The sequence below is a fragment of the Geospiza fortis genome, unplaced genomic scaffold (assembly GCF_000277835.1).
Source record: "Geospiza fortis unplaced genomic scaffold, GeoFor_1.0 scaffold548, whole genome shotgun sequence".
In the NCBI taxonomy this organism is placed as follows: domain Eukaryota; kingdom Metazoa; phylum Chordata; class Aves; order Passeriformes; family Thraupidae; genus Geospiza; species Geospiza fortis.
Genome location: NW_005054511.1, coordinates 32,501 through 54,370, shown reverse-complemented (window position 1 = coordinate 54,370; position 21,870 = coordinate 32,501). Strand labels below are relative to the sequence as shown.

Here is a 21,870-nt window from a genome sequence, read left to right as displayed (position 1 = left end):
TAAAGGCTACCTCTTCCCCCTTCCCTCCTTTTTCAAAATATGTCCAAGAGATCTGTTTGACTCTGCTTTAAAATATAAATTAAAAAAACAACAACTCAGCTCTAAGAGAGTTACTCCTTATTTACATCAATGCAAATGAAATAGTTTCAGACCAAGAGTCCAAGCACTGGTTTGTATGTAGGGCACAGCAAACTTCTAAGGTCTTTGTACAAAACAAATTCAGACTGGTAATTTAACAACTGTGAAACTGTGCTGGATGGCAGCACTGGAAGCATCAATGTTTGCATTGCTGTTCTGTGTTTTACATCCTGTGTTTACAGGAGTGTTCTGTGATTACAGGAGCACTTCAGGATCATATGTACAGAAGATCAGAACTAAAGCACAAGAAGTTCAAGCCACAGATTACAAATATCACTAACAATGTAACAAAAATACACATGGATCTCAACAGAATTATTTTTATATAACTTTTCTACACTCATTTTCACTAATAATCAAAACACTTCCTTCTTCAGCTAGCAAAAAAATCCTTAATCCTTAATGTGGTAGGAAACTGCCCAGACACTAGAATTGCCTCTTATTTTGCCTACAAATGTAAACTTGTAGCAAATACAATGTCACTCAATTGGATCAATATATTTGGCACTTTTATCCTAGTGTTTTTCCACACCACAGGTTATAAGAAAATACCAAACAAAGGGTTTATGTGATCTTATCCATTATTAATGAGATTCATAAACAAATACTTTAGAAAAACAATCAATACATATGCTATCTGAAAGGTTTTGAAACAGAATCTGAAACAGAATTTTTCTGTTTCCAGGTATTTCTTATATTCTTTCTTCTTCTATGATAAAGAAAATAAATTATATGCTGCCTACCCAAAATTATTATAAAAATACATATGTAAGTGGTAGGATTACTAAGCAGAATAATTTTTCTATTATAATCTATGTTATGACAATATTAGGTGAACAGTCAACTACAAAGTGTACATAAATGACAAATATTCATAACCTTCCAACAGACTTTCTAGCACAGGCAAGATGAGCTGTAATAAGGACATTTCAGACACTTGTATATTCAACTTATTCCATTGTCCCACTCCATTGTAATTAACTCAGGTTTGCTGCCTTCATACAATTGTATTACTGTAAACATTTTCACTATGTTTGTATACATATTTTTTTTTACTGTAGATGTTTTGTTTTTTCCTAAAGATTTTCTAATATCAGTAGCATGTAGAATAAGTTGAAGCCTTTTATCTTCTCATCATCTCCAAGGTCATGCTCATTTACTGTTTGCTTTGTACTTTTCCCTGTATGTGCTGTCACATTTTTTGTCCATGTTAACAGCTATGAGGCTCACTAAAGCACTGGACTTTGAACCAAACGTATAGAGAATTCCAGGAAATAAACTTCTCTGAGCATGGACAGAGAACAAATCAATTTAGTTAAAAGTATCAAGATGTTTCCAGAAACGTGATGTAGAAGGTATTCAGTTACTGCGTCTGAATCCATTTTGAAAGTTTCCATCATAGGCAAAACACTTAAAGGGCAATTCCATCTTGTGAAGCCCATTGCTGAGACTGAGCAGCCCTGTCAGAAAATAGCTCTGTAATGGAGAGTCTGTAAAGGAAAAATCAGTCAAATGGAATTCCTAAGGATTGAAATGCTGCCAGACAAAATCCTCAAATGCTGTGCTTCTTCACAGATGGGAAGTTTTCTAAGAAGCAGCTGACGAGTTATTCTTTCTGCCCCTGACACCAAAGTTCTGAAGAATCAAAGCAGTACCTATAAAATACTACAGTGAACCTGGAGAGATGGAGGCAGCCTCTGATTTAAGGGATGTGTAGGCACACACAGAGAAAACATATTAGACACATACTCAGAAAAACATGCAGTACTAAAGTGGGAAATTGGTTTGGGGGACAGCCAAATTTGGGACGTAAGGCTTTGTTAAGTATGTATTCATAATAACATTTTGGGAAGTTGTAACAATACTCTGTGAACAATAAAAACTTAACATTTGGCTAAGGTGTTTTCATTTTATAGTCTTAAAGCATTTGAAATGCTTCTGGAAGAGTCTTGGGACAACAATCTATTTCAACATTTATTTGATGATCCGCATCCACTCCATGAATACATATCTAAATCCTTCCTAGCTCTTCTCATGGTTTATTTCAGATAGCTGTTTTGGCTTAAGAAAGTATTCATACAGCCCTCCCCCCTATTTCTCTCTGTCAATAATTTTTTTAAAAATTCTGCATATTCTCCATAACTATTAATTTAATGTCTCCACAGAGAAATCTATCTCCCATTTTCAAAGGTTTTCATCACGTCATATGAGCACTTTATAGGACCTTCAAAGCATTCCTCTGTGTGAAAACTAGTTTCATTAAAGGATCTGCTTTCTAGTAACTGCAAGAGCCATAAGTTGAAAGGAAATTCTGCCCTAAACATATCCCAGAATCTTCAGAATTTGCATTTTATTAACATTAACTGCTGAAAAAAACAAATTCGTTTCATATATTAAATGATGTGGTGCACTTCAATCTGTAGGAGTACCTTTATTCCAATTAAACATGTCTCAAAATCTGCAAAGGACAATCCAAAGCAGAAAGTGATGTTATACTGCTATTTCACCCTTTTTAACCAAACACAGGAGCTGCCTTACTAAGCAGAGAACCTGAATCCCTTCCTAAGACTCTTTTATCTTGCTACGAGTATTTTACATAATGGTGCAATAATGTCAACACAAAATAAGAAACGTTTTAAGAAAAATTGTTTAATATGAAAAAATGAAAACAAAGTAGACTATTAAAATATACCTTGAACAACAACTTGGCTTCCAGGAACAAAAAACTGTTGTGTGCCATCAGATGACTGTGCTGCATATTGCACAATGGTAGCGCCTGGCTGAGGAGCTCCTGAGTTTGTCACAGTCTGAATTGTACCACCTTGAGATATGGTAACTAAACAGGAAAAAAAAAAAAGAGAAGTTAGGCAACAGAAAGACATAACACATGCACATGCTAAAAAACATGCAATAAACATTGTCTTACACGACTCCTGGTCCTCTCCTTGCTTTAGGATCAATTGTATGGTAAAACCTGGGTAATATTAATATTGATTTGCACAAATATAGTCTCTTGTGTAGTATACACCATACATATAACAGATAAAAAGCCGTTTATCTCTAGAGATAAAAGCATTTTATCTCTATGTTTCCAGAAATATTAACTCCACTAAAATAGTTTAAATACATGGGGAAAAATCATAGCTCCTAGCCTTTTAAAAGTGATGTTTTAAATACTAACATAGGAGTTATTTAAAAAAAAATTCTTAAAAAAGCTGTTTATTGACTCTCAGAAAACAAAGTCCAGGACATCAAGACAAAGGAAAAGAAAGATGCCTAACACTAACAATCTTTTCTTTAGTGTAAGAAAAAGTTTAGCACAAAATTTAACCAGGTTGTACACAGGTGTACGGAGCCCAATACTCATGTAAAAAGAGAAACAGAACAAAGTGGGGTTCTTCCCTCAATGTAATAGCAATATGAAAAAAACAAATATACTTTCCCCATTAATAAAAATCATACTGCCTTCTTGCCATAATCAAGTATTTATAAAAATGCAATTCCCTAGAGACATCATTAATTGTATATTCCTTTTGAAATTAGCATTGCCTTTGTTAAACACAGAAATATCACTGAATCATAGAATGGCTTGAGTTGGAAAGGACCTTCAAGATCATCTAGCTCTAACTCCCCTGCCATGGGCAGAGGCACCTTCCACCAGATCAGATTGCTCAGAGCCTCCTCATCCAACCTGGCCTTGAACACTTCCTGGGATGGGGCATCCACAACTTCTCTGGGAACCTGCTCCAGTGCCTTGCCACCCTCAAAATGAAGATTTCATTCTATGATCTAAACTAAGTCTATCCTCTCTGTTTAAAGCCATTGCCTCTCATGCTATCACTCCACACCCCCGATACAGAGTCCCTCCCTAATTTTTCTGTAGGCTCCCTTTAAATACTGGAAGGCTGCTGCAAGATCTCCCTAGAGCCTTCTTTTCTCCAGGCGAATCAACACCAGACCTGTCAACCTGTCTTTATAGGGAAGGCCTCCAGCCCCTGATAATCTCCATGGCCCTCCTCTGGATCTGTTCAAGCATGAACAAGTCCATATCTGTCTCATGCTGGAAACTCAGAGCTGGATGTAGCACTTCAGGTGGGGTCTCACCAGAGTGGAGGGGCAGAATTACATCCCTTTATCTGCTGCCCACCCTGCTTTGGACGCAGCCTAAGATCTGGCGGGCTTTCTAGGCTGCAAGCACACATTGCCAGCTCATAGTCAGTGTTTCAGCTACCAGCACATCCAGGTCCTCTCAATCCACTCATTGCCCAGCCTATATTCACATTTAGGATTGCCACAACCCATACACAGGATGCTGTGTATTGATGATTAGCATTGGCCTTATCATGAAGTTTGCAAGGGTCCACCTCTCCACTTTGTCACCGTCCTTTGGATCCCTTCTCTCTACTGAGCTTTGAGTATCAACTGCATCATTTAGCCTGGTGTCACCTGCAAACTTTCTGAAGGTGCATTCAACCCCACCTTCCACATCTCCAACCAAAGATACAAAATAATACTGGTCCCAGATCTCTGAAAGACACCATTCATCACTGGTCCCTACCTGAACATCAAGCTATTGACTGGAACTCTTTGAGCCAATTCCTTATCTCTACCAAGTGATTCACCAGCCAAATCCACATCTCCTGTGTTAATTAAAGAAATCCTGAAACTTTCAGCTGAGAACCCAATGCCCAAGGAGTAAAAAATCCTTCCTGCCCCAAAAGATACTTAAACTATGTTATAAAAGGCAGACATAAAAAAATATTCAGGCTTGCCAACTCCTCTGAATTCATTGTCAGATTACAGTATTTGATGCCATTCTTGAAGGTTCAGCTCTGCTTATCTCAATATAGGATTTGTTAGATACCTATGTGAATTTTAGAGATTGCTGATTTCAAATGTTCTCTTTTGGCAACAGTAGCTTATCTCAAAAGCTCAACTTCAGATATAAACACTTGAAAGAGACTGAGATTGCCAAATCCCAACACTTGAATTAGCTTCTTTTGGGGAAAACATGGAATTCCTCCTATGATGAATTAAGTTCAGAGCCTTATCTGCAATACTGAAACAGCGTTCAGCACGGACCTCCAGTCCTGCCCTTGGAATGAGGAGTACGAAACACAGGAATTAGTTGGATGCTGCACACAGGCTACAGAAGGCATTGAGGAGAAGGGGAAGAGTGTGGCAGGGCATAGAGTGCAAGACGTTTCAGTCTGGCCTCCAAAGCAGAAAGTGCCCCATTTTAGGGCAAGACAAAAGAAAGAGAAGCAACAAAAGTAAAGCATTGTATCCCCTACTCTTCACAAAGTCCAGGACAAGAGCAACAAGATTATTGTCAACTCTACCTCCCAGACAAGTTAAGAGCCAAATCCTGCCTCTCAGAGTTAGCACCAGGAATGGTGGTACATCTACAGCATCACAGAACCCTACCACATAAAACCCAGTCAGTTTGGCTTCCTAAACAGCAAAACATCAGCACAGATTGATACAAAGCTTCTGGCTCCACAGCGAACCTGGGGAAACAATTATGTCACAGCTGTCCGGCAATTACTCCTTTAGATCCCAACCCAGTACTTTATACACAAACGTGAATTAACTCCAGTACCTGCCTCCCTTACAGGACTGATTCCTGCCATACTTCCAGAACAACACACTGCCTGAACCCCATTCACTGTCCTGATCTCAACCACTGCACACACTTTGCTCTGCTGGAGCTCTACTGAAAACGGAGCCTTTTATGATGAGTGCAGGACTTTCCTGAACAGTCCCTGTAGCTGAATGTCATGCAGGTGGATGGATGCAACTGGCATCTTCTTTTCCAACTATGAGTGAGGACAGTACTAATACCACTCTCTGAGTACGATCATCAGTGCTAATCCAGAAAAACAAAACCAGATCTTTTTCCCTTCAAAGACTGGAAATGGAACTAAAGTTAGTCTTTCCCAAAAGATCTCTTAATTCTTCAATTGTTAAAAGTCTATTCTAAGACAGCAAGTAACCCAAACAGATAGCTAGAGATTTAATAATTTTCATTCCCCCTGCATTTTTTCATGCAGATCATCATGAAATGCACAAGGAGGCAGGCGGATGGGGAGACAGATACACACACTCCAACCAAATGAACAGCTCTTACACATTAGACCACTACCACAGGTGAGGGAAGTAGTTTTTTTCAGTATTAAATAACCAACATGACAGAACTACAGCCAACAGAGTAGGTGTGTAGTCAGATAAGAATACAAGGCTCCTACACAAGAGAGCACCTTGTGCAAAACTACCCATTTGCCTGGCAGAAGGAGCACACGTATGTTGATGGAGGTAGCTGGCAAAGACTACATTTTATCTCGTCGTGTCAGACTGTCTGCTTCCATAAGCCAAAGCCAAGAAGCTCCAAGGAAAAAGGTATTGGGAAACCATGGCAACATACCATTTTGCCTGGTGAAAATTAAGTAGAGAACAGCCATCAATGCTGTTAATAGACAAAAATACATTTGTTTTCCAGAGCTATTTATTTATCAAGTTCTTCCAAAAAGAGTAATCCCAGACATCCAGACATAAACACACAGTCAAAATGATCTTTTAAAATTGCCCTTCCTTTGCAGGAATAGAGAGAACAGTAGAGAAAAAAAGGAACCAGCAAATGTAATAACCAAACACCTCTTTTAAACCAGGGCACAGTACAGATAGTGACATGACAAGGCCAGCTCATGGACACTGCACAAGCTTAATGCACAAACTACAGGGTGCCTGCACAGCAGAACCTGGGCAGTCCATGCTGGCCAGGGACAGAGGAGTCCTCAGGCACAGGAACAACAGGCAGAAGAAGCACAGAGCTACTGACAGGAGGCATAAAGATGAAGGAGGTACATGGACTGACCCACTGCACCATATCCAGTCTAAAATCAACACTGGATTTGCTACATTCCCACCCAATATTCCTGGTTTTAGCTAACAGCACTTCCTGAGGATTACAGGGAACCAACAGGATGGCTCAGAGATGCTTCAGATCTGTGCTTCATATACATAAAGACTAGGGGTCAACAGTCAAGCTCTCTTCAGTAAGTTCCAAATTAAGACCCCTTTTATTACAAGGAAATTACCATCCTTGCTACCACCTGGCCTAATTAAAATACACAGACTTTGCTGAGGCAAAAGGTATTTTAACTTACAAAAGTGAACTTAAAAAAAAATCTAATTAATGAACTCATAAATTCAGCAAGAAAAACTATTTCCAAAAAGAAAAAGCTCTCAAAACAAAGTTTTTGAGCCAAAATCAAGAGAGTCCATGAAGGCTGACATTGCATTTTGAAGCAATGCCCCATTATGATGAGAACCTTAATTATATAGCACATGTTTTATGCTACAACTAGAACTTACTCAAAGAAAAAGCAGCAAAGAACAGAAATCTTCCAAGCCTGGCTTATAGCCAAGTTTAAATTAAGACACATGAGATTTAATTAAATTTTTGTGGATTCTGTTCTCACATTGTCAGTGATGCTCTCTGTTGCTTAATTTTCAGAAGTAAATGTCTGATTGAACAAGAAACCAAAACCTTTGAATTTTGTTATTCAGTGAAACATTTCCTTATCACTATTGTTTATAGGTGTGTTCAAATGAAAATATATTCCCCTAAGAATCACCTCCTGCAAGACATTATGGTCAAAGTACAACTTTGGCTTCCCAGAGGAAGCCACGATTAAACCTAAGCTCTAAAATTTCTTAGAAATCCTACAGGTGTACAGGCTCACTAGGTAATACACAGACATTATAACACATTTTTTTAAGCCTCGAAATGGCAAATATATATATTATTAATCAAATCTAAGCAAAATCAAAAATACAATTCAAAAATGGAAGAAAAATATTTAGTTTTTCTTAGAATACAAGAATACATTAATACACATTGGATTCTGTACTGAATAGTTGTAATTTAGGATGATGGTATTCTTTTCCACAGAAAAAAACACTTCAGATGCTGGACATCACACAGCAAACATTTATTTATGTCTAGAGCTTACAGAAAGGGTAAGAAAAGCAGCCTAGGGGCAGAAGCGAAATTACTTTCTATGCTGAAAAGATAGATTGTATACTCAAATTCTGTCTTTGCATCATTAATAATTAGTTTAGTTGCATAAATTAAAAATAACTGAAGAATTCTAAGGGTGAGTAGAAAACTACAAGAGCCATTCAATCCTCTTTTATATGCCACTGCAGTGTTTTAATAGACTTCCTCTGTTTTCTCATTTCAGGAAAAAAACTCCACAACATTTCTTTTGCAATATTCCTGTTATTATATCAAAGGAAAAACACCTGCACTTTAGTGAGTCTACTTATGAAAAGACATGAAAATCCCCTACAAACTGTAGGAGTGTAGCTTTATAAAATACATGATTTTAAAAAGAGTTATTACAAAGTTATCCAAACTGATAACTGATTATGTCCAAAGAAGCCAAAGAGTGCAAGTTATGCAACACTTCCACTATAAATACAGGAATAAAAATATCCAAAAGCAAATCCATAGAACAGAACTGTGAACGTAACTTTTAACTTGCATTTGGATGATGTATCAAATGTTGGAAACCATGATTTAGGTTAGTTCTGTGGTGAAAGTGTGGATATTTAAAAACTGGTGACAAAAAGACGTAATTCTTTTAAGAAAGAAAATTGGAACTTAACAAGTAATTTCATACTCCAGCCTTACATTTCAAAAAACTGTACTTGCAATTTCATATAATAAATAGCACTAATACATAGCAAATCACAAGAATTTGAAACTTCATAGAAGCTCTAGAACAACTAAATTTAGCAGCCAACAAATACTACAGGATTAAAAGTCTATAATCCCCATGTTAGAAAAAATTAGTAATAATTACGTAAAAATACAGAATCTCTTATTCTTCTTCATCAAAATCAAACACCCCTACTGCATTAGGTAACTCCAAGAAACAAAGCTATGTTCTGCATCATCACATAGTACATTGCACACATACGGTATTGCCCTGTGTTAGTATGATACAGGCTCGTTGGCATGGCCACTGCAGAAATACCAGAAGGCGTTCCTTCATCTTCTGACTTCTCTTCTTCTTCAATCTTCGCTACTGCAGGTGCATCTGAGGAGAGCTCATTCAAAATTTTTCTAAAAAGAGAATGTAAGTAATTTTATGTACTTGAAGATCCATACCCATAAGAAAATCAAAGAACTGACTTTTATCAGACAGTTTTGCTGTAATAAATAAGCTGCCTTTAAAACCAGCAAAACCAAAATTAAAAGTCCTTACCGGTATGAAGGCCTTCTTGAAAGTATTTCCCTACGTTTTTGAGAATCAATTATCACTTCTGCTTGTGCAGCTTCATCTGCAATCGATGCTACCTGTAATAGCAAAGTTCCTGAAATTCATAACTTCATTAAAAAAACAGCAGCAGAGTAATTTTTTTTTTTATTCCTTCCATGTTTACATATGGGAAGTTTGTTGACTTATTTATCACTAATCATGTGGTTTTGGACTACTTTTTCCAATGCAAATTGCAAATTCTGAAGTTACCCAGACACAGCCACTCAGATAACATCTTCCATTTGAAAAAGTCAATAAAATCCAGGTTAATTTTCTGTGAATGGCACTTAGAAAAAGTACTGGAAACAGATTTTTTAAAATATAAAAATATTATACAATTTAATTAGCTCTTAAAGTGAAGTCAAACATGTAAAATACAGAATGCTGCACTAATGTGTGTTAAATGATAGTATACAATATAAAAGTTTCTTCATACCACATCAAAGCTATTTAAAAAAATAACTTTATTTGAATATACACTAACACATTCATAAATGCAAAGGCATTGTTTAGCAATGCTGTATGAGTTTTGGAAGTGCCTGAGAAATCCACAGTATCTCATTTTCTCAGACCTTTAGTATTTTCATATACTCTTAAGGCCTAGGGCTGAATCACACTCTTGACCAGCACCTAACTTAGTACACAGAACTGAAAGTCATTACTGAACAAGGAAAAGGCTTTATTTTCTTGGATTCTGTTAACTACTCAGAACTACTGCTGTGCTGAGATTTCCAAATTGAAAAACTGTGAAAATCTTCTCACATGAAGACAGACCAGACTGCAGTTTCAGATTAAGCACTTTGTTAAACTAACACTGAACAAATGATGATGTAAGAGACTAGAAGACTTCAAGTGTTTGAACCAGCTGCAGTGGAAGCTCAGGGAATACAAGGAAGAGCTCTGGAATTAATGCATCTGCCAGTCCTCAGTGTTTGGTACTAGAAACAAGCCTGACCTCAATAGAAAATGACTGCCTGGAACGTTCTGGAAATTTATTTGTCTGGGTCAGCTCAACTCAAACCTTTAGAACTCAACCTTGAAGGAACTGTGGCTTATTGCAGAACAAAATTATCTCTTCACTTGTTAATTTTATTACATTACACTTTTGTGTAAAAATGTTTAATGCAGCCTCATTTGGCTGGGTAATATGCAGCAAACATCATGACAACTCTACATCTGCCACCAAGGCAGAGTTACTTCTGCATGTGTACAGATACACAGCTCCAAACCAGACATCAGAGCTGACTGCAGAGATCCAGGTGCTTCAAGAAATCTGCATCCCTCCATTTGCAGGAGAGACCAATGCTGAGCAGCAGAGAGAGATCCAGAAAGATATTTCCCTCCCAATGTGCCTTCAGCAATCTCCTCATGGATCAACCTTCAAGCATCTGGCATAATCCTTCAGAAGTAAGATCGTATTGCACAGCCAAGAAAGAGCCTGGGCATTGTAACTCAAAACAGAATTTTCATTCTGCTGGGGCCTGGGGGTTAATAAATTATCTATTTGTCTCGGGACAAATAGCTCAAAAACAAGACCTCAATTGTCTTTAAATTGTCACATTACCCTAACAGCTACCAACAGGTCCCCTAGTTTGTGAAGATGGCTGAAGAAGTTGGGAGCGGTCAAACTTTAGGAAGAAGGTAAGGATAATTACAAGATGATTTAAGCATTTTAATGTGTGTATTGGTTTTGCAGAGCATAGTTTTTGGTAGCAGAGGGGATGCAGAGGTGGCTTCTGTGAGAAGCTGCTAGAAGCTTCCATGATGTCCAGTAGAGCCAATCCCTGATGGCTCTGCAGATGCATGTACCACCGGCCAAGCCTGGGCCAATTAGAGATGGCGGTAATGCCTCTGTATTAACATATTTAGGAAGAAATCAAAACATAGGTTGGGGGCACAGTTTCAATTCTAGCCAGAAAAGAGGAGGAGGTGAGAACATGTGAGGGAAACAACATGGAGACACCAAGGTTAGTAGAGGAGGAGGTGGTCTAGATGCTGGAGCCGGGATTCCTCTGCACGCCACGGTGATACCATGGTGAAGCAGCTGTGCCCCCACAGCCCATGGGGATCCATGGGGGATGCAGAGATGTCCCTGCAGCCCATGGGGGAGGCACCCATGCCAGAGTGGGTGGATGCCTGGAGGAGGTCGTGGTCCAGCAGTAAACCTATGGAGAAACAGGTCTTGCTCCCAAGTTGGAACAGCCTGTCCCTGGAGGACCGCACCCCGTGGAAGAGCGACCCATGCTATCCCAAAACAGCAGTTCTGGGAGCATGGTTTGCCCATGGGAGGGACTCACATTGCAGCAGTTTTGGGACGACTGCTGCTCAAGAGATTGGAGCCATGCTGGAGAAATGAATGGAGAACTGTCGCCCGTGGGAGGTACTCCACAGTCTCACTGGGGAACAACTTCTCTCCCTGTGCAGCAGAGGAAAACCTTGGGTGACGAACTGACCAAAACTCCCACACTCTGTCTCCCTGCACTGTCAGTGGGAAGGAGGGAGGGGCTGGAGGAAAAAAGGTGTCTTCAAGGGCTTATTTTACTTCTCATTATCCTGCTCTGATTTTGTTAGTTATAAATTCACTTTATATCTTTAAGTTGAGCTTGTTTTACCATCGGAGTGTTCTCTCCTGGTCCTTATCTCAATTCATAAAGCCCTTTGTTAAATTTTCTCTCCTCCGCCCAGCTGTAGTAGGGGAGGGTGAGTGAACAACTTGAATGGGGGCCTGGAATTTGGCCAGTGTCAAACCACCACAATGTCGAAGAGGACATTTTCTACAAGAAATTTCAAAAGCTTTAATTTTCATCATGACAAAGAGAAAAATGAACACTTCAGATCACTCCAATGGCAAACAACCATGTCCATACTGTTAACAAACAAACCATTGTAATTTTTTTCTGGACATCATTCAGGTTTCCACTTTACCTATTTCAGCTTCATCTGCATTTGAACAAATTTAATTTCAAACTCATGTAAAGTCTTTCCAAGACCTGATACACTACAGGGGGGAGCAAGCAATAAGTCAAACAACAATTTAAATCTTCCTATAAATAAAACATTTAACAAAACAATAAGGAATGCTATAAACGTATTTTTTCATCTAAAAAACAACAGCATTATGAGAAAAACTTCTGAGCACTTTCCAGTTGAAAATGGCAGATGTTTGAGGGAGAGGTCATGCAAGCTTCAACACCAACCTTCAGCATACTTCTTTTTTTCTTTTTTAAACTGACAAAATTTCCCAAGTTCCCCACTGTCTGGCAGAGACAAGGTAGAAGTTAAAGCCAAATGATGTGGAGGAAATTCCAGGTGGCAGGGTAGTGTACTGAAAAGGATCACAGAAGGGCTGAACACCCTCTGTAATGGATTCTTCCACAGCACCTTCAAGGTCTTTCTTATCCAGATGAAACCAAAGCAAAATCCTGGAACTAACTAGTCAGTATTAATTGGGACAAAACTTTCCTGTTTCTACTCCTTTGGGTAAGGGTGGACAGCCAGAGTTCACTCAATACAACGAATAGTTGACTTCCACTCCCCTAAGATGACACAGCAGCAGGTGGCAAGAGATTCCTGAGAAATTTCTCCTTCTGAGCTTCAAAGTCCTCTATCTTTGCATGTACGTCCTGACTACACTGACTAAAGGAACAGAAACTGGGAATTACTGATGTGCTTACTGAATAAAGGTTACTCAGGAAAATTACAGTTGAAAAGAATTCCAACAAAAAAAAGTATTTACCTTGAATACTCTGTTCTGACTTCAAGTTTGATCAAATATTGGCACCTACCACACCTCTTTCCATAGTGATCTAGGTTTTCAAAACCTTGAGGTCCCATCATCTACACCTATAACAATAGGTGCTCAACAATAAAATATTAATTATCTGATCACAGTTTTATTATTTTTCTCAAATGTAAATCCTACTTATACATATATTTTTGTTTATTATACTGGAAATTTATTAAGAAGCCTCTAACATTAAAGATGGCTTCTCAAGACCAACAACACATGGCTTTTCCTTAACACGTTGCAATGACCACAGGCAAAACACTTTTCTCCTAACAGGGAGAGGTGTGTCACCTTTCTTACCAGAAATAGCAATTGTATCTGCAAAAAGCAATTCAGCTGACATTTCTCAAACAGATTTTAATAAAACTAGAGCAGAAGCCTTCCCAGCTACAAAAAAAACCACCAATGGGAGGCCAAGAAATTTACAAAACACTGCAAATTCATTCTCTCTTGCCTTTTCTACTTTTTAAAAACTCTGGAAAGTCTTATATGTTTTGCACCAATCCCTGTTTTCTAGTTCCAGTAACTTTAAACACATAAACATTCACCACATAAATGTGTGTTTTGAGGCTGCCTGTATTTTTGGTATCCACATCCACAAAAAGCAATATGAGATGCTCTAACAGGATCTGACAGGGGCTCCAAACAAGGAACCACTTGATACAATACGCTTACTTCTACTATGCCCAGACCCTTTCCAATAATAAAATAGGAGATACTTCAATATTTATGAGTTCATAGTCTCATTAGAAACACTATGTTCATAGAATTTAACAGAAATTAAAAACTGCAGGATACACTGAAGTAAGGCCGTGTTATGACACAAAATTGCTATTGCGTAAGTTCAGACCCGAGTTCCAAGACAATTTCTTATAAGATAAACAGGAAGCATTAAGGAATTGCTACACAATGCTTGTAGAGCTGCTCCTGGTTGGATGTTTGCCACCTTTCCCCCTGCTGTTTCCTGTGCCATCTGAGTAAATCTTGCAGCACTGGTTGGAATGAAGAGAAACTGAAGATGGGCTGGGAAAAGAATTATGAAGTACCAAATATTCATGAAAATGTAACAATAAAAAAGCTAACCTGAACAGCTTGCATGTGTGGTGACTGAATGACTGAGGGCTGTGTGGCTTGAATGACACCCTGGACATGAACAGTTTGACCAGAAGGCAACTGCACTAGAGTTACAGCTGGAGATCCTCTTCCAGCACTGGAAGCAGCTACAGAAACCTGCAAAAATTACAATCATCATGTTTAAGTAAGATGCCTTAAGACTTCAGCAAATGCTTTTAGCAGTGATAGCTAAAACAGACTGATTTTGTTGCCACATCTAAAAAAGCTCAGATGTATATAATTATCACACACAAAAATAAATTATTTTACTAGTAAAAGTACCAAAGGCATGTATCTTTCCAAATGGTCTGGAAAGCTTAAAACTGTATTCTAACAAACTGCAATTATTTGGGGTTTTTTCTCCAGAGACTTTGTATTTTCCTTTCAATCAAAAAAACCCAACCCTCAGCCATCGCACACCAGATCTGCTGTTGCCAACATGAAGGTTAGGAAGAAACTCCACAAAGGTAATAAAACCCACGTATATTCGCTGGAGTGGAATGTCATTGCAACAACATAAAGGGCAGAATGTTCTTAGGAAGAAAAAAATTTAGAACTGCTTTAGTTTTGCTTTGCTTATTAGGTAAGAAGTTATATTTTTTGCATGGATGTCTCAAGAGACATGAGAATTCTTCAAATAGTGAAAAACCACCCTGTTAAATAAAGTCATACAAGGATTTGTAAACTCATTTAGTTTAACAGATTCCTGTTATATATATAATTTTATGTTTCAAGAAAAAGAGAGCTGGAGTGTATCAGTGCTTCAAACAACAACAAAAATAAAGAACAGCTGAATCTTCTCTAGGCCTAGCATAGCCATAAAACAGCTTTCTCCAGCCTGTGACTCTCAACCCTCAGTGCTGAGGACTAATGGGTTGAGAAACAGCTTAACACCTATGGGCTAAGAAATATTTCAGTATTTCTGCTGTTACTGTTAAATCTATTAAAGAAACAAGCAGTGATGCAAAGGGAAAATACTATGATTGATCTCAATTTATGTGAGGAAACATCTCTAAACTCGGAAAAGGAAAACAATGGCAAACGAACTATATAATAAAAAGAAATGTTGTGTTTTTCAATTAAACTGCACTGAAAAGTCTTATTTCTATATTCTGCACATTCAACAATAAAATCAGACTCAAATACAAAATTCTGTTATTATTCCCTTCCTAGCTTTGTTCGCAGCTCCAAAGGTATCTGGTATGAGCAGTAAACATAAAATGAGATGAGAGTAAGAAGAAAAACATGAAGAATGCTGAATATTTAAAAAAAACAGTTAAAGAAACTTTTGTAAGTTTTACATATTTACTGAGGTGTTTTTTTAATCCAAATATAAAAGCAGTTTTCATTCCTGATCCCTAAGATACTGCTTGTCTACGAAATAATCACCTTCTTGAAGGAAGTAAAAAATTTTAACTACTATTAAGATGCACTGCTATCAAAAAGTCCTGATGTGGGTTCAAATCATCTTGAAGAAATCATGTTTCCAGGAAACAAAGACAGGATCTTGTCAATATGCACTATGAAATTGTTCAATGTTGTAGGACAGGAACCACTTTTCAGAAAACAGAATAATTGAGGGCATTTTTAACCCTGAAATGGGTTCCTTAAATCATTCCTTAAATGGCATGAAATAGTAACAGCAAAACAGGACGTACAAACCGTATTCCCAACCTATTCAACAAATACTAATACTATGAGAAATTTATCAGAAATAGGTATTTGAGATTAAGCTGCAGAAAGTCTGAAAGATCTGAAAAGTATGATCTATTTTGTAGCAAAGCTTATATCCTAAACCTAAGTTTCAAGCAGCAATCACAGAGCAGTCTGAATGTTTACAAAGCATGCTAACTTTTCAAAACAATTTCACCAAACCTTTCCATTTACTGTTCTCTTTGTGAGGATTGCCATTTGATACAATACTCAGGGGGTCAGAAAGAACTTTCTGAGTACAGCCATAAAACAGCAAAAGGTGAACAGTTTACAAGTTTCTTTTTGGTACACAATGGGTCCATCACACATAATCAGGAAATAATCCAGTACTTGAGATTAAGAAACTACATTCATTTTAAAGCTCCTTATTCAGTATAACCCCACAGAAAAAAAAAAAAAAAGACAACTTCATTCAGCTAATACACTTTTGGACTAAAGTTTAAAGGAGAAATTGTTTTGTTTCCATTAATTCAGATAAGAGATTAAATGAAGGGGTTTAAGTGCTAAGGGAAGAGGAGATGGTAATATAATAAAATTTTCAAGGTTCATATTCTGCATCTCTTTTATAGATATTGGAAATTATTATTAGAATTTTGATTCAGATTTCCCTTTACAGTTTTCTAGCTGAATATTCCTGTGTCAACTGACATACTAGAACATTTTCATGCTATCATGCGTAAATCATGACTGAAACAGACTTGGCAAAGAAATTTCTTTCTGACATCAGTGATGAGCAATGCTACCTTTAACATCATTACTTCAAGGACTGTCTGGCACAGCAACTGAAAACAATCCACAAAGGCAAGTCAGGGACACAGAGGCTGAGGGGAAGCTTAACACATTCTATGGGTTCTGTGCTCCCAGGCATGAAATACTCACGTCCAATAGCTTCAATAAACATCAACCATGCAACCCATAATAGCAATATGGTCCCATATTTCAGGTATTTGGAAATGTAAGTGCTCCCTCTTCTGCGTGGGGAGAGAAAGTAGCCAGCAAGAATGACCAGGTACTACCTTCCTACTGAGGCACACACTCCTGCAGAGAAAGAGGCTGCCCATCATTCATCTCACTTCAAGATACATGGTCCATCTGAACAGTTACCCTGGATATCCTGTGAATGTCAGATATCCTTTCCCTGCTAAGTACTAGAGAGGTTACCTTCACATTCAACCCCTCATATCTTCAGCACTGCCAAATGTAGAACTCAGGACACAGGCCCATCTGATTTCTGCCCCTGCTGCAGACTCCAAGTACTACAAGGACTGTAGAAGTAAAGTGAAAAGCAATTCTGGAAAAGGAAAAGCTAAGGCAAATCCACACTGGATTTAACAAAAGAACAAAGGACCTGCCACATTTGGGCACCAAGTAACGTCTATGAGGAAAAGCTGGAGACAGATGTTTTGATCAATTCCAAAACTACTGCCAAAATAGCAGCATCTACTTTTAAGGAAAATAAGGTTAGGCTGACTCCAGACATTTGGTCACCATATGCTTCAAGGAAGCACAAAATGGTGAAATAGCTGCATGTTTATAATCCTCTAACATCAACTTTGCTAAATGGCCAGCATTTGCATTTGGCAGGCTGGTTTAGAGCTTTACTTACAAAAGCCTAGCAAACTCCCATAGGTCTCTATCTCTAGGGAGTAAGACTTAACACTGTTTGATATCAAGAGCCCACAAGGACAACCCCCCAAAGTGCTAAACTTGAACGGTCCCAGCTTGCAATAGCTACTCACTCCAGGCTCTGAAAACCTCCCTGAAACTCTCCCTATGCTCACTGACAGCAGTTCTCACATTGTAAATCCTGACATATGTCTAATTCAGGGCCAGCGCCAAGAGGTCAACAGATGGTATCTCAGACAAGGTCAGCAGACAGCCCTACTGATAGACAACATGACAAGTTTAACAAAAAGTGAATCAAAGAGGAACCCATCAAGATGTAGGATTAAAGAAAAAAGAAAACACAACTGAAAGTGTTTTTATCAAACCTGAGAAGGGCTAAAGTACATTTATCTTACATTGTTATAGTTACATTTAGTGTAGCTGAGCACACAGCAACACAGAATGGCTTCTAGAAATCCTGCAAAAGGAACATCTAATTTCTCTTTTAATACCTTTGCAGATTTAAATCTTCCAAGATGTAAGTTTGACTACCATCAACGCTATCAGAATATTCCAATACAAGTCTACTTTCTTGTAAGTACAGATCTATATATAGCAACAGATGATCTGTGCAGATGAGACACCCATGGAGCTCATCTCAAAACAGGCTGAAATATTTTCCATCTCACACCTCTGCTCTTCCCTCAAAGACATCAAGCTTTGTACAGGTGGTCGGCACATCTTCAACAGCTTCTACAGACAGCCACTAATAATTTTACTTTCTTACCTATTTATTCTGGTAGCTGGATCAGAAAAATATTACCATTAACTATAAACTGATTCAACAGTACAACATTTTATTTTAAAAACAACCATTTAATGGACCAAAAGTGCATCTCATCTTTCCTAGTTTCAAATTTACTCATTTTTTGCTTTAGTAGAAAAAGTAACTTTACTTTCAGCAGCAAAAAATTGCAGGAGAATACAGCAGTATCTATGACACAAGCTAAAAAAAATGCAAACACTATTTTTTCCTCTACAAATAATGTATAATAGGTCCTTCGTAGCATTGGAGGTCATCCCATCACACCACTGTGGTCCAGCCACACATTCTTAATGTTTCCTCTCTCTCCCAACAGGGGAGACATTAAAAATGCTTCAGCACAAAACAACCTCTGGCCTCTAAAGATTATCATCTTCTGAAGTACCTGGTCTATCCTTTTAAAACTAAATGGCAGGTATTTCTTTAAAAAGCCTATAGAGGAGGAGAAAATAAGTCAGCCGCCCCCCAAGAAGAAGAAAAAAAGGGTGTCCACCTCCTATGTAGTTTTATCCCTCAGCATTTTACTAGTCACTCCCTGGCCAAAGCCATAATTCAATTAAATATCAAGCACATTAAAAACCATTACATTCCATCTGAACATAAAAACTCCACCTGTTTTACTGGAAGGGCAGTCACTTGCTGAGACAGATGCCCAGAGAGGTTCTAGAGACTCCCATCCTTGGAGACGTTTACATCCCAGGCAGACACAGTTCTGGCCGACACTGCTTGCACAGGCAGGTCAGACTAGATAATCTTAAAAGGTTTCTCCCAAGCTTGACCCTTCTACAATTAATTCTCTGATAATATACAGAAAACCACAAATTAAAAGACAGTGTACTAGAATGTTTTACTTCTGACTAACCAAAAGCAAGGTTGAACAAATATTTTGTTAGTAAAAAACACAAACAAAGCTGCCATCTCCCCACTGCCTTGGAGATATCTGAAAAGGAGCCCTCAGTTTCAGTGACCAGGCCTTTTTGCTCTCAGTAAGAATCAAGTCATTCTTTTCTACTATTGCTGCATATTTGCAACAAAATTAGTAGGAGGGACGACTGGAAGTTGGCAGAAGATGCTTCAGTCATCTGCAGCAGCTGACATCTCTTAACTGCACTCCTACACAGGCCAAAGAGGGAGAAGAGGTCTGTGCTCCTCTGTAATAGTCAAAATACACAGGCACAGCCATTAATTCCTCAGAAACACACAAACTTCCCATCTGGACCACCACAAAACCAGTCACATGTCCCATACAGGGGCCTCCAGTGGGCTTTTACCCCTCAACACCGAGGCCCAGCTCTCCATGACAAAGTGCCTCACCTTCCAAGCCAGCCAGGTAAGAACACAGGCTAAGAAAATCCTACTCATCTTAAGCCAAAGCAGCGTCTCAAAAGGCCTGGCAGCAGTAAGTGCTCTGTCTGGGCAGCTTCACCACAACAAATGCCGGGGCACAGCAGCCTGAAGGCACTGAGAGCATGTGAGGGCTGCAGGCCCCAGGAGCCAGCGGCTGAGGAGATGAGCACAGGCCCGGAGCCCTCCGGAGAGGGAGCCTGAGAGGGACAGCAGCACCAACCCCACTTGTCTGGGAGCCTGAGAGGGACAGCAGCACCAACCCCGCTTGTCTGGGAGCTCAGGAAAGGGACAGCAGCACCAACCCCGCTTGTCTGGGAGCTCAGGAGAGGGACAGCAGCACCCATCCCGATTGTCTGGGAGCCTGAGAGGGACAGCAGCACCCATCCCGATTGTCTGGGAGCCCAGCAGAGGGACAGCAGCTCCAGCCACCTGCGCGAAGCAGCTCCGCCAGCTCCAGGACAGCTCTCCGAGCCATCCGACCAAATCCAGGGACTCCACTCCAGACTGTTACACCCAAACTGAGGTAGACTGTTACCTTCAAACTGAGGTACAAGTTTTCATTCAGTGTTAATTGAAGGAGATTCATCAATATTTCAGAGTTACTAATTTTAACTGGAAGGTATGAGACACATACCCCATACAGCTCAACCTCCACACACAGTACTCAAGCATTAAATGCAGACAAACATAAAAAGTGTTATACATTGCACAATACAAGAGTGCAAAAACTCTCCTACAGCATTAGGGACACCTTTGGATCAACACTAACAATCGAAAGTGACAGAATTCACAGCTGTCTTCTCCAGAGACTATTGCACAAGCCAATAAATTTTACATATCAACCATCCTATGAAAATTTGAACAGAACTGCTAAAGAAGAAATGAGGGGATGACATCAACAGAGCAAACCAAATAAAATTCTTAAAATAAAAAAAGAAAAAACTGAACAAGCAATACTCCCAATGCTGCCAAAACCAACAAAAAAAGGTTGATAAATATTTTGCGGTCTACTTTGTGCCTGAAGATCTGACAAAAAAATCAGCTGCTTTCAGTTTTTAAAATGTATCTATAATGTAAATCAAGTATCTAACATAACAAATACATGGCATCAAATCTTAGCAAATAACTTCAAACTTCCAATGATGAAAAAATTTGGTAAGACATTTGTTAAAATCAGTTCTTTTATTTAACCAAGGGCTTTTGAAAATCCTTTTAAGTGGTCCATACACTTTTCTGAAGCTATAAATCTTAGTACTGTCAGGAACACTATTTCTTTCAAGTGTTGAATATTACAGTACATATTTTTAATGTTTGAGAATTGTTACTATATAATCTATCCATTAACAACCAAACAATAATCCATAGAAAACATGTAATGTATGGTTTTAGAAGTCGAGACACTGTCATTGGATACACAGGGATGAAACAAAACAAGCACACATTAAAAATGTACTTGCAATTAGATTAAATATATTCTGTACAAAAACTGGAACTAGGAGAGAACCATGACTATTTTTATTCATGTTTCCATTTTTGTTATACAACACATCTTCAAGATATACAAACAGTTTTGATCTTGTAGCCACCTCAATTCCTTAAGACTGTATCCCATCTCTATGACAATCACCTTGTGAAAGTGAAAGGAAAAAACCTCTTTGTCTACTGATCACTCTTGTCTGAAAGGGCTCCTAAAAATTCTACCTTTTAACAGACCTGATATTGTATTAGTCCTTTGTTAACTACTAAAGGCATATTTTCCAGTATACCTTTGCTATATTTTTCCTATTTAATACTAAGACACATAAAACATGAGAGTACCATAAAAATTGATTGTTTAAAAATCGTAGCAGCTCTGAATATCACTTAATTGATTCTTCTCATCTTTCTACATTTCAACTTACCTCAGATCCTGAGGAAATCTGATTCTGGCCTGGCTGATTCTGAAGGTGACCAGCACTTCTCTCTGTCAGAGAATCCACTGCATTGTCATCCTGTTCAACCATTTCCATGGTCAT

The 21,870-nt window shown here is 38.5% G+C and overlaps 1 protein-coding gene across 5 annotated transcripts in view; it reads right to left on the bottom strand.

Moving 5' to 3' along the window:
- CREM (cAMP responsive element modulator) overlaps positions 1-21,870 on the bottom strand; it is a 29,874-nt gene extending 8,004 nt beyond the window's left edge. For 2 of the 5 annotated variants that reach the window (XM_014310302.2, XM_031063526.1), the window contains exons 1-5: positions 21,757-21,870; positions 14,338-14,484; positions 9,414-9,505; positions 9,126-9,271; positions 2,831-2,974 (exon numbers count right to left, since the gene is read on the bottom strand). In XM_014310302.2, the coding sequence (XP_014165777.2) occupies positions 2,831-2,974; positions 9,126-9,271; positions 9,414-9,505; positions 14,338-14,484; positions 21,757-21,870 (643 nt within the window). The remainder of the gene's footprint in view (positions 1-2,830; positions 2,975-9,125; positions 9,272-9,413; positions 9,506-14,337; positions 14,485-21,756) is intronic. The other 3 variants (XM_005428882.2, XM_031063528.1, XM_031063527.1) reach the window with 2 other exon arrangements.